Source organism: Dufourea novaeangliae, unplaced genomic scaffold (genome assembly GCF_001272555.1).
Source record: "Dufourea novaeangliae isolate 0120121106 unplaced genomic scaffold, ASM127255v1 scaffold101, whole genome shotgun sequence".
NCBI lineage: Eukaryota > Metazoa > Arthropoda > Insecta > Hymenoptera > Halictidae > Dufourea > Dufourea novaeangliae.
In genome coordinates this window covers 8,744-23,830 of record NW_015373989.1, presented here as the reverse complement: position 1 = coordinate 23,830, position 15,087 = coordinate 8,744, and the positions used below count along the sequence as shown (strand labels likewise).

Sequence of the window (15,087 nt, the reverse complement as noted above, 5' to 3'; positions counted from 1 at the left end):
TATGATCGCAGTGAGCAAATTCACTCAAGATAAAAAACATCGCAATTACGGTTGTGAATGAAGTTAAATCATGACCGTGATGGTGATTCGGCGAACACTGATAAATCACCGTTAGTGATAATGCACGCCATCTCTAGTATAGAGTCTATAGAGTAAACATATCAAAGTGTAATGTAAGTTGATTGTGAACCATATATAAAGTATCAGTATACGGTAAATTTGGTCCTTTTCTTGTTAGTTTTTAATAAACTTATGAAATGGTATATAACGCTAAAAATTCTTGTCACATTTCGTAATTTTGAATTTCCAAATTTCGTGCAAATGCACAATACATATTTTTCATTCAAATTTTTATGAAATTGCGCTATGATGAACAGTTAGTTTTTGTGTTTATAAGTAACAGCGCTATGAGCTACCCAAACGTCATTTAAATTGAGTGAATGCTACATTAGAACAGTTTGATTAGACAATCAGATTTCGGCAGAAAATCTAACCTGTACAGTTAACAAATTTGGCTTTCAATAGCAAATGCAATAAATCATCATCCAGGAATTGAATGAATAATTTATATTATTTATTTATTTAGAAGTCATAATGGTATCCCCGTACATGGTTATCAGTCGACAGATCTCTACTTCCTCTATTTCCTATGGCAAGCGAAATTTTCGAAAATTTTACATGTACAATAAACGAGGTAACCGTCAGTTTCGAGAGAGGCAATCCACAGATCCGAATTTTCCAATTCCAATTGATCGTAAGTTAAATTTTTAAAGGAAAATATAAATGAGAAATGATCTCCACTGTACTTAAACAATTTTTTTAGGAAGAGGAGTAAGACTGACAGGAGAACAAATAGGAGATGACTGGGTTGACATACCAGAAAAGATACCAGAGATTATTGTACCTTCGCTTAAGGATTTTCATTTAAAACCATATGTTTCTTATAGAGTTGAAGAAATTACAGTGCGTGAATTCACAGCTAAAGACTTGTTTAATTATATATATGCAGCGAAAATAGTGGACGACTTTGAGAAAAATCGATTGGGACCAGATGGTACACCATTATATCCCAATGAATATGAGGAATTGACTCCAGAGGAAGCTAGAATTAGGGCTGAACAAACTGGCACAGATATTTTTGCTCTAAACGAGGAAGGTTTTTAAGTTACACACAATATTGTACTTAATGTGAATACTAATTAAGAAAAAAAAATGGATTAAAACGATAATTTATAGTATTTAAATAAGCTCTAAATAACCCGTAGATAAGGTAGTATTTAATTTTGCAGTCTGCATATGGTTTTATTTAGTATTATCGTACACTCAGTGTATACACTTGCTGACAATTTTGCAGTTGATAAACAGTAATTATTCACTATCATATGTAACAGTAAAGAAATAACAAAACAACTAATTCACTGTCAATGTAAAAACAGATGATTTAGTTAGCAACTTTGCTATATTTTTCATTCACTTTGTATTGCTCACTCTTAATACAATACATTTGAACACGTCACTGAGAGTAAGCAATTACTCCATAAAGTAATTGTTCACATAATCGGACGACATATTACAAAATAATAGTAATGCCTCATTGTCAACGATAGTTCACGATGTTCACGCAAAAAAGTTTACTAGACGTAAAAATGAGATTTTAGAATTTATTCATCAATCAATCGAACGCCATACATTTCATAAACGATATCTATTTCATGCACCTTGAAAGTCTGTCGTTCGAAAAAAAAAAAAAAATACGCAACAGTGCCAAAACTGATATTCAATTTCTGAGGTTTTGCTCGCACGTTTTTGAAAGGACCTTTTGAGAAGAATATGCCAGAACAAGTTCCCAGTCTGATTATGCTAACTTAACAGCTATCGTTTTTTTTTTTTACTTATCAAAAGACTTTGAGCGAAGTTTGATTGTTTTTTTTATTGGGTAAAAAATGGCGGAAACTCTGAATATTAAAATCGTTGTCAGTTGTGCGCGGCCGGTATTGCTTCCTACTGACTAGACTACCAGAATCTAATATATATTTGCTTTGAAAAGTGCTGTATTCGTATCAAAATGTACAAACATTTTTTGGTTGTCATCGATTCGTTTCTTTTTCTTCTTAAATGCAATCGTGCAAGAAGCTCGTGAAGCAGAACTGCTCATTTCTTTTGTTCCGAGTGAAATGATAACTTTGTACTAACATTTATGCGCGGGTAATATTACCAGTAATTATGAATGCAACTCGCATCCTTCGTAGAAAACCAGGACGCATACAAAATGTATAATTTAACATGTAAACAATCATTATTCTCATTCACGATCGTGTATACAACAGTTTTATTTAAACATCTTTACAGAATGCAGCACTTTGCTTTTTTTTTTCAAACAGCAGCTACTATTTATCGCTATTTATTATTGTTTTTATTATTTCCTAACTTGCTATAACCATCATAATGAAGAGTGGATTGATAAAACGACTAGTTTTTGTACAACATTATTGAAAGAGTTATCAATAAAAACTTGTAACAAAAGACTCCAACGTAATTCCCATCATTATTTTAAATCCACTCTTCAATTAATTGCATAGAAAAGCAGAAGTGGCATAACTCTTGCATGTAATTCGAAATAAATCTTATTTCAGTCGTTTCTGTGAAGGAAATATTATTGCAATTCTCTATCTTATGCTACAATGTACATATAATTAGTTGTCCTTAATTTGAGCACTGGTACTTTTTTTTTTCACTCTGTGACAGTACACTAATTTTTTCCATATCAGACAGTTCGTTAAATGGAAGTTATAGAATCGATGAAGTAACTTAAAAATTTTGTTCATTGTTTGCATTAGACCAGAATATCTTCGAAACAATAGAAATGTCGGGAGAGACGCATACGCGATACCACCATCGCATGATAATTTGCTGAAATGTATTCAGGAAGCACATCTAAAGCACTCTTCGTTAATTATCATTAAAATCTGCATGACTATGCACGTTTACTTCCAATTAAACATACCCATTGTATAGCAAGACATATGCCACTCGCTCATAAATATAAACTTGATTGGTGTTTTTTTTTGTTGTTAATTATCAGTCTATGATATAATTGGATATTTGACTGATAAACATCAGCCAGTCAATAAGGCAGGTGCGTATGCTACTACATGACAAAGATTTCTTTTCTTTTTAGTAACATTACAGTTTCGTTATATATGTATTGTATGTACGTAATTATTCCATGAATGAAGTACATGTATACGCATATAAATATAGGTGATAAAATTTGATGCTCAAAGCAGAAAGTTTTGAAAAAAGAATTTCTGAATGGTAACAAATCTTTGGCATTTAGTAACACGTACCTTCCATCTAATCAAAGATTTTGTGTATGAAAGCTAGAGAGTAACATGGAGGAAACAGTTCTACAAATAAACGTGTACAAAGTCGTTCTTGGACACATAGAAAATAGATATGATAATATACATAATTATATAAATAAAAATACTGATATGGAAAGACTAGGAAGGCAATACTGTTTATTGTATTTGGTATATAGAATCTAGTCTTTCAGACTCAAAATCTCCAATTCAACGCTAAAAGTACAACAGGATAGATGCTCATTCCATTGGATCCCCAACGTTTTCGAAGATGGTTGAATGAGGGTTGCTTCCAGTGGCCCACAAAAAGCCACCAACACTGCCAGGTGGCAAGTATGATGCTCCTCCACTGAGACCCACCTGATATATTTTCTTCTTTAAATTATTTACATTTTGTATCATATTTGTGCTCAATATCTTTATCAAGATGTTCCAAATAATAATATCTAGGAAGCCAAATAAGGGAAAGGTACTACAAATTATATGCATTTTTCAAGCTTCATGTTTAGGTGTTTTAATATTGTACTGTTCAGGGAGTCCTTGGTCACAGTTATGCTAAAGTATGGCAGAGCCTATCATTCTCTGTATAGCAATGGTGTATCAGTGCATAAATTCGTGTTATTGTTTGAATAGTGTATTTAACAGGCAAACATATCTATATAAAATTATATTGCACAGTTATCAAAAGTTTATTTTTTGTTCATAATACGTACAAATTATATACTCCAATTTGCGTCCGAATGATAAAAATAATTCCCTATCTTTTCTTTTTGTTAACTGTACAGTGGTGTTCAGTCGAGGATCGGTACATGCACGAAGTAAGGCAAATCAGAGTGAACAATAAACGGCCAAATTAAAGAAAAATAATTGTTTATTTGCATCTAACACAAATAATTGTGCTATCGTATCACAAGTAACATCTAAGTCACTAATGTCATAAACAATGCTAATAATATTTACATCGAATCATCGTTGTGAACATGATACACGCTCACAACAATGTTGACATTACAAAAGGAACCGTAATATAATACTCTGTGTTTGAATTTGAGTATCAGTACGCACTTCTGGCACGATTTGAATTTGCTCCAAAAAAGCAATGACGTCACGATCGTTGAACAGATACCAGAGTTATTTTATGTTCTTTTTTATTTCAGCCCGATAACGTTTTTTTTTTTTATTAGGCGGCTCAATCCAAACGGTGTTTTTTTTAAATTTCTATTTATAGAATTACCTGTTGACTCCACAGCAATGTCCTTTCTGCCAACTGACAGTCTGCTGCCAGTCGCGATGGTAGGCTTTTCCATCTTTCTTCGTCTCGTTTTCTTTCTCTATCAAAGTCTCTGTCAACGTGTCCCTGAGATAAAGGTGGTAAAATTTGCGTTCTCTGAGCTAGTTTATAACTATCTTGTCTTGGTACGTGATCAGCACGTCTGCTCGCCGTACTCGTCGACACCGATATCGGAGTAGGGCTTCCTCCACCTCTGTGTCTATGATAGAGATTTCGTTTCTGTTGTAACATTCGTTGTTGCACTAACAATTGCAACTGTGTGCTTGAGTCACCACGAAGTTTAAATTGTGGTTGATTCTCAGGTGGTGTAGACGGCGGTCTTAAATGTACAAGATCTAAATGACCCCTTGCCTTGCCCGAATCTATAAAAATGATCGAAAATTCTTGCTTTTTTCTTTTTCTAATGTAAAATTATATATCATTGACATCGTTACTGTTTATATTTTAATACCTTGAATACTTCGTTGCTTGGTTGGTCTGTCTCCACCGCCTTGCTGACAGAACAGCAGTCTGGGTCCACCATCGGAGGCTCTGCGTCCTTGAGATACTCTAGACATTCTACCAGTTATTGGCGATGGACTTAAAGGTGGTGGAGGTGTGCAGGATGGTAGGCTGCTTGTGAACGAATTCGCCCCCGAGTAATCTGGCGGGCAACCAGAATCAAAACTGGATTCAAAAAGTTCGGATGACGAGCTACCGCTACCGCCCGCAATGAACAATGTTGTCCGACTAGGAGGATCAATAGGATCCATAAGTGGGGTATCAAAATGTTGTTGATAATCACTTAATCTTCGATTGACTATCTGACTGTCAATTCGTTGACTGATATCGTGATCTAGGCCTAGTCTATGTTCTTCAAGTTTAATCTGAGCTTCTCTCAATTCATCGCCGCTTGGACCTTCTTCCAGGTCACCTTCTGCGCTGCAGCATCCTTCGTCGGTTGAAGAACTAGTCGAACTAAACCGTTTCCCTCCTCGAGTCGCATCTTCCCTTGTTCTAAACACCGAAAATGTAACGTGTATTACATATGTATTTATAATGATTAGTTTACATGCAGATGTTTATGCTGATAAAGTGTGGATATTCGCTTATGAAGATTCGATATTCTTGCTTGTCCTGTTCGCTGTATTAATTATATTAATACTTTAGGAATATTAAAAATTATGAATGCAAATCAATGAATTCGAACACAACGAAACTATTAGAAAATGTAAATATAAACAGAAAGCACGTGTACATTCTGTTGTAAGGAATAAAAACTCAAAGTAAAAAGAAAGCAATGAAATAAAATGTAGAATTACCAAAACTAAAGTGACACCAAAGTGTTTCCAATCCGACCTGTCCCGATAAAATCTCCAAATATGCGTCACCGACACTAAAGATCAACGTCCCACTAAGCTATCGCTGGAAAAAGAAATAATTGTAAAATTAAAATGGAATTTCTTCGAAACTATTTCTGACTGGCAGGATTGGAAGTCGTATGATAAATTTATGTTATGTCAGTTCAAACAAGAGTTAGAAAATGATAAAGTGCGACGAAATACTTTAGTTACTAATGTGAACTTACCTCGATTTGAATTTGTCTTCTTTTGTTCTTGCTACACTAGGCCAGCAACTATTGTTCGCTGAACTACTGATACGATGTTGCTTCAGCCTCTCCAGCAGCAAGAAGTAAATAGCAGCATGATGATCATAGCTGCTATCCTTTAAAGACTGTTGAAAACATCATCACATTTTAACGTAAATTATTTCTTGTCTGTGCTTACTAGTTCAGTCAAAAACACTTCGTACAACGAGGAAGGGAAAGTACCTCTCTGGTCCGTGTAATATCTATGCCTAAGCTATGCATAAGTCGAAGTATTTGTTCATTTGGTTCTTGTATAGACGAAGATGGTCTTGTTATGATCATCGAACAAACAGTGTCGGCAGATCCCGCCATCCAGCGATGTCTCTTTATCTGTGGGATGGTGTATCGTTTCGAAGGTTCCAAGACCAACATTTTACGAATTAAACTTTCGCAGTCTGTAACAAAAATTGAATATACATCTTCTGAAGTATAACAGTACGAATGTTATTAAAATTATAGATTGATAATTTATTTAGAATATTTAAACAATCGGTTGCGAAAAGTACCTGTACTCATAAAGTATGGAATTCTAAACCTTCCACTCAGAACACGATCTCTTAAGGATTGAAGGGTAGATCCATCAAAGGGCAGTGCTCCACATACTAATACATATAATACAACACCTAAACTCTGCAACAATAAAAGCATAGTATATTTAACTATTCACGCTAAATATTATGCACGAGACAAGTATGTAAAAATGCTTACCCACACATCGATTTCAGGACCAGCATAATGTTTTCCCCGAAAAACCTCTGGTGCCGCATAAGGGGGACTACCGCACCATGTGCTTAGCCTCTCACCAGGCGTGAATCTATTACTAAATCCAAAATCAGCGATCTTTACGTTCATCTGAGCATCTAAGAGTAAGTTTTCAGCTTTGAGATCACGATGCGCTACACCGGTCGCGTGGCAGTATTCAACCGCGGAGAGTATTTGAGCAAATGTTGCACGAGCTCGGGGTTCTCCCATTCGTCCGTACCGTGCAATATAGTCAAATATTTCGCCCTTGCTTGCATATTCACACACCTAAGAAAGGTATGCTTGTTATACTGTCCCTCTAATTCCATAAATCTATCATAAATTTTCATGTAAGCATACCATATATATCATATTCTTTGTTTCCATAACTTGATACAATTTGACAATATGCGGATGTTCCAATTGCTTCATTATTTCTACTTCTCTATAAACTTTTTCAAGATTGGTAGGATCCAATTGTGTTTTGTCAATTATTTTAATGGCTACCTGAAAGAAATGAAAAAACAGAACAAGGTTCAGTCAAGTTCTCAGTTTCTAGTTAAAGGGAGTGGCTCTGATAACGTAAATAGTACCAAATATGTGTCACTGTAAATTATATTTACCTCTGTCTTAGTAATGCGATGTCTAGCTAATTTTACCACAGCAAAGTTCCCTTTACCAATGGTGCCTTCAATGTCATAAAATCCTACACGAATCTGCTTCTTGCCTTGTCCTACTCCAGAATCCATTTTTCTATAAAAATTGTCCTCTGAACAGCTTCTGGATGATTGTTCTTTCCTTATTGTATTTTAAAAATGACTGAAATTACTGCAAAGAGAAACAAACAATTTTGAAATGTCTGTATAAGAAATAATCTTTCAATTTTAAACTACCTAATCACTCTTTGAATAATTTACATCAATTACCATTATGTCATGTATGCAACCAGTGTGTCATATATGCAAAAATTGCAGACATGTGAAATTTGCAGATATTATATTGTAAATATATCATAAAACCTTGAGATATAATTTAGTTTTATCTACATAATAAATTGAAAATGTTTTATTCTGAGTCTCATAAGTCTTGGGTTCTATTGCCCCAAAGTGCAATAAACTGGGGGCTCTGTCTCAGGTCATCACACTGTGAATTGCAAAACCGATTTTGCAAATTAATGGAGCACAAAATATCATTATTTCAAAATCCATACATTATTTTCACTACTATCAAAATCAACGAAATTTCTGGAAATTAGATACTCGATACACCATCTGTCATAACGAAATTAAAAACGAAGAGAAAATGTTCCGAACTGTTCACATAAAATCTCATTGTTCCCTAAGTTTATACGATCCGTCCAATACCCTTTCTGTTACTTAACTGATTTCGATCACTATTCAAGATCTAAATGAGTTCCTCTGACGAATAAACTATTCCAAACAAGACGACGTTATTACCGTCACACCAATCCGCCTTAAAACAAACATTACACTTCGATCGGGGACCCGCCGATAAACCGAATCGTTCACTGTTTACCATTTGGAAGGTTTTTAATTCACTAAAGTGGGACCACCAAAGGGACGTGCTCGCGGTAGAAGCGTTCACGCGTCAGTACGCGGGGTCCATCTACGAGAAAACCGACATTGTGATTTCGGGGACGGAGTGTCGAGGGATCGGAACGGAACCCCCTCGGCAAACTAGAAGCTTCATCACAAAAGTGTGCAAAAACTTCCCGCAACAAGTACAATAGGTATTCTCGGCTGACGTCACGGATCGACAACGACCTCTTGCTCATCGACGGGTCCAGGATCGATACCCCTTGATAGTCCTCGACGAGACGACGGTAAAAAGCGAAAATGAACAGAGAGCAAGAAGAGAGAGAGAGAAAAAAAAGAGAAAAATTCCGAGGAGACAGAAGGCTATACGTGTGCGTGTCCTTCGGGCAATCGCTTTTGTCTGCACACAGATACGGAAGTAGGGGACAAACCAAAGCATTTTTGAACGTCGTCTGACAAGCACTCCCGACGAAGTGTGTATGTATGGTACTTACGTTCGATCCTGGCCCGGAATTACCGGGTGCTGCACGGCGCGGACCGGTAGAACCGTTTCTGACACGAGTGAAACACGTTGGCGCTGCCGACCTCGACGGGTGCGTAAGGTCGGAGAGCCGATGCCATCGGTGAGACGTCGTCCTTCACGTTCACGAGATTTCCAAATCTCGTCCCGTAGAGGCGGCGTTTTTCCTACGCGTGGACTCGTAGGAGCTTCGCGTAACGCGGCGGTTCGATACCGACTGACCGGACAGCCATGTTGCTAACCCCCTGCTACGCCAGAGTCGCCGGCCCCGTCACCCGTCCCCCCACTATACCCCCCGTCCTCCCCCTCATGCACGTCTGTGCACATCTCAGCCATTCTTAGTGAACATCACCGCTACCACCACCACCACCGCCACCCTTCCATCGTTCTCCCTCCCCCTCCCCTACCCGCGACGACGACACGGTCGCGCGCGTACCACCACCGTCACCGGAGCGATGCACGCGCGCGCGCACGTTATCTTCGACAATTGACGTCAACGTACGCGCTACTATCGTTTTAACGTTAATTGTTTTCTGGGTGTAATTGCAAGGCAAATAGCCAGCCACCACGTGGTTCGACCGACTGACTTCTCTCCCCGGGCATCTTTCCTTTCGGCTTTGTACCGCGGAACGAGAACGCTTCCCACTCACGCTGATCACGTTGTGGACCCATAGGCCTCTCGGTGTAACATACGTATCTTAAATGGTGAATTTTTTCATTTTATTTCGAAAGTAATCTTTTGTGCCAATGACACTCGGAATTAAAATGTTTTCTTTCGTTGGAATTTATTATCGATTGACATTGGGATGACCTGACCCCTGTACGAGGATGATTCAATTAATTTGTTTTATCATACATTGTGTGCATTTGTCGCTGACTAGGGGCCACCGATTTACGTTACGGTAGTAATAATACCGAATTACGTATGTTCGCCAGATATAACTGATCTACTTTTTCTTAAGCTTTCCATATTTGACAATCGATGAAATACAATCTGCCAATGTTATTTGTCACTTCTCCGATAGGTTAGCTCGACATTCGATACATCAAGCGCAGTAGGGCGCGGATTCTAAACAAGCGTGCAACAACATGGGGTACACCAGCATCTCGGGATGTATTTCAATTGCAAAATGATTCGTGCGAGGGCATGTCTGGCCGAAAACGCGGCTCGGCCGGCACAATTCGATCCGTCGTTTTAACGAGATGCCCCTGTAAATTGCGACCGAGAGAGAGAAAATGGAATACGGTTACGTGACGGAGGTGATGCACCGTTGGCTCGGAGACACCGATGTTCCCCCCTGCGTATCCCCTCCCCACGTCTCCCGCGGATACGGTTTCGATAAGATTTCATGCGCGATCACGAGCTACTCGTCGCGATCTATTTTACGTTCTATGACGATCAAGATGCCGCCCGGACTTTATTACTCGCGATGGGACGATCCCGCGGTTCTCTTTTCGCGCCGTTCGGATACGTTCACACAACTTCTCGCTTCCTACGATCGTCAGCAGTTCGACTGATCGTCAGCAGTTCGACGATCGCGTGCGTGTGTGCACCGTCATTGACGGATCGATGGATAATTAATTCCGGCAAATACTGGTGACTGTGTCGTTTTTTTTTTTTTGGAGAAATTGACGTCAAAGTCAGCTTGATTCACTACCGTAAGCACTTTTTAATGGCACGCGAACCTACCTATTTTTGTAGATCGTGGAATTTCGGTGCTTCTTGGGGGGGGAGGGCGGTGTTGGCGATGGGGGAGGGGGCACGGTACACGGAATAATAAAAACCGGCCTTGTGGCGTGTACGCGTGTAATATAGCTCGTCCTGTTGTCATAGGTCAAGGGACACACACATCGCGTGATTATCCTCTCACCGCGTTGTTATCGGGCTTGATAAAATGCATAAGCAGAGAGTCGAATCTTCCTTGTTCACTTAGATACGTGTGTCGGTCGCGCCGGTCACGTTTCCTCGACGTGTTATAGACGAGAGATATTGGAACAGGGAGCAGAGATACAGTGTGTGTATTCACGTCTTCGTACAGTGTCTCTGAATGTTATATTACAAGCGTAATGAGTTACTTCGCGCGCGACAGGCAGATTAAACGCGCGACGTTTGTCAGTTTGTTGTTTACGTTGTAAAATTGCATCATTTTGATGTATGGAAATATAACACGATGAAAGTTAGACGTGCAGGGAACTGTAGTGACGCAACTGTGTCTAAAAATAATTTTTATGTATTAAAAATGAGCGTGAGAAGGGGATTCGTGCCGGTTGATTCAATTAGTTGACTTATTGAACTCTGATGGAATTGATGTAATAAATTATGTGGAGCTTGATTGTGGATTGTGTAATATGAAATTCGTAGGAGTAGGATGGAACATAGTCAAAGGTTCGAGTACTTATTAAAACATTTTGACTATTGGTTAGTTTTAATATATTTTGATCTGTCGGATTCGACTCAAACTCTGTTTTGCTATTTTCAAATGGGTGAAAATGAGTTATTATTTTCAACTTGAATTTTTACTTATTTACATAATAAGGAATAATAATTTTGTTAATATAACATATAATAATATAATAAATATTAAATGTGTACTAAATAATGAAAAATATTTTAAACCAAGAATAATAAGGCAATAACAAAAAATGTAGTGGGGACAGCACAAGAGGAACTATAAATTCTGTCGTATACGACCCAGATCTTACCGTTGGAGTGTTAATTCCAGAAATAGCAATACTGTTTTAAATAAACATTACAAAATATTTAAGAATAAATTAAGAATATATCTTAATAATGTAAAAAGTAATACTAATCAATGTTTATCTACGATAATTCTAAATTCCCACTTTAAAATGAACTAAACACGCGAGCTACGTCATACCGTATGGAAAATTCACTCGGAACGAGATTCAAGTTCGGAATTCCCGCCATTAATATCGCTGTAAAAAGATCGACACCTGACTGACAGGTAACCCAATACGCACGTTAATCGAACCGTTGCACGATGTACAACGGCGTGCATTTGTTTATTCGTAACTGAATTCCTATTCAATTCGTGAGCACTCGAAGGCCACTTTTTTTCTCTTTTTCTCGGTTTCATCGGTGGCCATCGAACCGTCATCGTCGTATTCTGTCTCCCCGTGTACGTTGTATGTACCCACACGTAATCGTAGCTCCATGCGCGAGTAAAATGAAATATTCATGAATCGTCGACGTATTTATCGCATGTTAGGTAAAGCTTGCACTAGCTAGAGAGAATTCCCCCGCACACATAGAGGGTACGGGGGTATGTAATGGCGTTATGGTGTAAAGTTATACATACACACGGGCCGTACCATGTTCCTCCATTCACGTGGCGTTATTACGTTTCTAATAATTTAAGCGCATCGGCGGGCTGATGGTATTAATCGAACGCGGTTACGCTTCTAATCAGGCAAGACCACGGAGGAGGATCTTATAATACATGGTTAATGCAGAGTTACATATGTACGTACGATGCGCGAGCGACTCGCGCAAAACGATTTATTGCACAAGACGGATAGACGCGTCCAGTGTAATTAACATAACGTATGTAATCATAGGTAATCGCATGGATAAGAAACTTTGCTTGCGTAACCGGTTGATTGAATGAAAATGCATTCGCCCGGCGATGAATAAGGCTTTCGTTCGATGATAATGATTCGGCTGCATGGAAGATTTGTTTTTTCCATTGAATTGATCATTGCCAAAAATTGTTGTACACTGTCGTTGTGAGTGTGACAGTACAAGTGAGTAAATTAGTTATGTAGGAGCGTTTCTTTTTTAGAAAATTGATTTGAGAAATTATTTGGATAATTGTTCCGAATTTTGTTCGAAATTCGACAAACTGCTTGGATAATCGTTTAATTAAATAAAATGCATTTGTTGGTAATGAATGAGATTTTCAATTGATTGCATGGATGACTTTTTGTTATCGAATCGACCATCGCCAAAAATTAGATTGTTATCTTGTCGTCGCCAGAATGACGTCAACGATAAGTAAATTAGTTACGTAGGAGCGTTTTCTTTTTAGAAAATTGATTTGAAAAACTATTTCGATAATTGTTCCGAATTTTGTTTGAAATTCGAAAAACTGCTTGGATAATCGTTTAATTGAATAAAATGCATTTGTTGGTAATGAATGAGATTTTCAATTGATTGCATAGATGACTTTTTGTTATCGAATTAGCGATCATCAAGGATTAGATTGTCCTTATCTTGTCGTTAGAATGACGTCAAAAATAAGCAAATTGGTTACGTAGGAGCGTTTCCTTTTTAAAAAAGCGATAGATAACTTCGAAAAACTGCTTGCATAACCGTCCCATTGAATGAAAATGCATTCGTTTGGAAATGAATGAGAGTTTCATTAAGTTGCATAGATGATTTTTTTCATCGAAACGACCATGGGCAATAATTAGACTGTCGTTATCTTATCGCTGTGAGAATGACAGTAAATATGAGCTAATCAGTTACGTAGGTGCCTTTCCTTTTTATAAAATTGATAAAAAAATTGTTCCAAAACGTTCGTTCCCGTTTAATCTAGACCAGACGAAGGTCTCCCGTTGACGTAACTCAACCCTGAACAAGGTCGATAAAAAGAAGTCGAATCACTTGGATACCTTGTATTTAATAGGCCTGGGTTGCAGTATTTAAATTTACGTGGTGGTGGTCTTGATTTTCACTTTTTATGCAACAGGATGCGGAACTCAGGTTTAAACCACGAATGAATGAATCGATCGAGCGTGTTTAATTAGTAACTAAATATTCATTTTGTAACATTAACTACGGAAGTAGTTAACGCGTAAAATGAACAAGATGAAGATTGTACAGGAAATTTTTTATTGGTCGGCAAAATAAACGGAAAGTTCACGAGAACGCCATTATTGTCTGACCATGACAGGACCACTTCTCCTTAAGAAAGGACTGCCTATTATGGAGCTCGCGATTGCACTTGTGAAAGTTATGAAGTTGATTAAAAATCTGCCCGTAGAACTTGAAGCATTTATTATTATAAACTTTATACCGTATTTATAATTTATTTACGATATTTTTACTCCTGCGGGTATCACAGTATCCTATACTCGGAAACTTTTAATGCCAGTTTTATCGAGGTTCTCTATACATATAAAATAACGCTTTATAGAATCTTTATATAACATTTTTTATTATCAATATCCATCAGCCATGCATAGCGAGACATTTTAATGGTACTTAATGGTTTCAATGGAAAATATTCGTACACTCTTCTCTAAACGATTTTATAAATTCTTAGACTACCTTAGAAAATCCACTTTCCATCGTGGTAAGCTTCCAAATAACTATGTTTTTTCACTGTCATGTGTTCCGTGTTGTGTTCCAAATATTTATTATATTTGGAAGCCCCTGGTCTGCAAACACTTTTTCCATTTATCGTACATTCACATTTCACAAGATTCCATGGAAGTCTTTTCGAGCTGCAGTTTTTCTCGATAAAATCCAGGTCCACTATATTCTATGAATTTTTGTATTTGTTTTGAAACAATTCAAAACCCTTTTTACTACACTAACAGTTTTTATTATTTGTTTCCATCGTTGTCCATTTTTATTAGATAGAAGATCGGTGGTGCTATTCTGAAACTACACACACTCTTAAATGTCACAAATCATTACGAAATTGCTGAAACTCTGAAGTAAATATTCTTTCGGGGATATTGAAACTCGATGGACAATGCATACACTACTATGAAGTAACAAACATAACGTAAAATAGATCGTCTTTAAGAAACATCAGATTTTCTTCATACAGACCAGGTGTCCTCATACTTATGACCGGTAGTATATGTATAGGGTGAACCACGAATTGTGATCAGTAGAGATTACTCTGTTATTAGCAGTCCGATCGAAAATGTTTTTATTAGTTATAGCATGGTTTCAAGAGAGCTTTAACGTGATTGTAGCAACTTTTTTTTCATGATTTTTCCAGGTCACCTTCAAT

The 15,087-nt window shown here is 37.5% G+C and overlaps 2 protein-coding genes across 4 annotated transcripts; one reads left to right on the top strand and one right to left on the bottom strand.

Annotated features, from left to right (window-relative positions):
- Positions 1-97: 97 nt before the first annotated feature.
- On the top strand, positions 98-1,229 carry LOC107187739 (39S ribosomal protein L41, mitochondrial). Of its 3 annotated transcripts, none has more exons than XM_015575901.1 (3): positions 98-173; positions 587-754; positions 824-1,229. In XM_015575901.1, the coding sequence occupies exons 2-3, from the start codon at positions 595-597 to the stop codon at positions 1,162-1,164; spliced, it is 501 nt and encodes a 166-aa protein (XP_015431387.1). In that variant the 5' UTR covers positions 98-173; positions 587-594; the 3' UTR covers positions 1,165-1,229. The 3 variants fall into 3 exon arrangements, with proteins under 3 accessions (XP_015431387.1, XP_015431388.1, XP_015431389.1); XM_015575902.1 differs by having other exon boundaries at positions 142-213; XM_015575903.1 differs by lacking the exon at positions 98-173 and adding an exon at positions 430-496.
- A 3,322-nt stretch (positions 1,230-4,551) lies between these two features.
- On the bottom strand, positions 4,552-9,301 carry LOC107187712 (serine/threonine-protein kinase SIK2-like). Its single transcript, XM_015575865.1, has 9 exons — positions 9,072-9,301; positions 7,645-7,849; positions 7,382-7,528; positions 6,989-7,309; positions 6,787-6,910; positions 6,464-6,675; positions 6,221-6,366; positions 5,105-5,649; positions 4,552-5,015 (listed from the first exon to the last, which is right to left on the bottom strand). Exons 2-9 carry the CDS (start codon positions 7,768-7,770, stop codon positions 4,585-4,587), a joined length of 2,052 nt encoding a protein of 683 aa, XP_015431351.1. The 5' UTR covers positions 7,771-7,849; positions 9,072-9,301; the 3' UTR covers positions 4,552-4,584.
- Between the last annotated feature and the right edge of the window lie 5,786 nt (positions 9,302-15,087).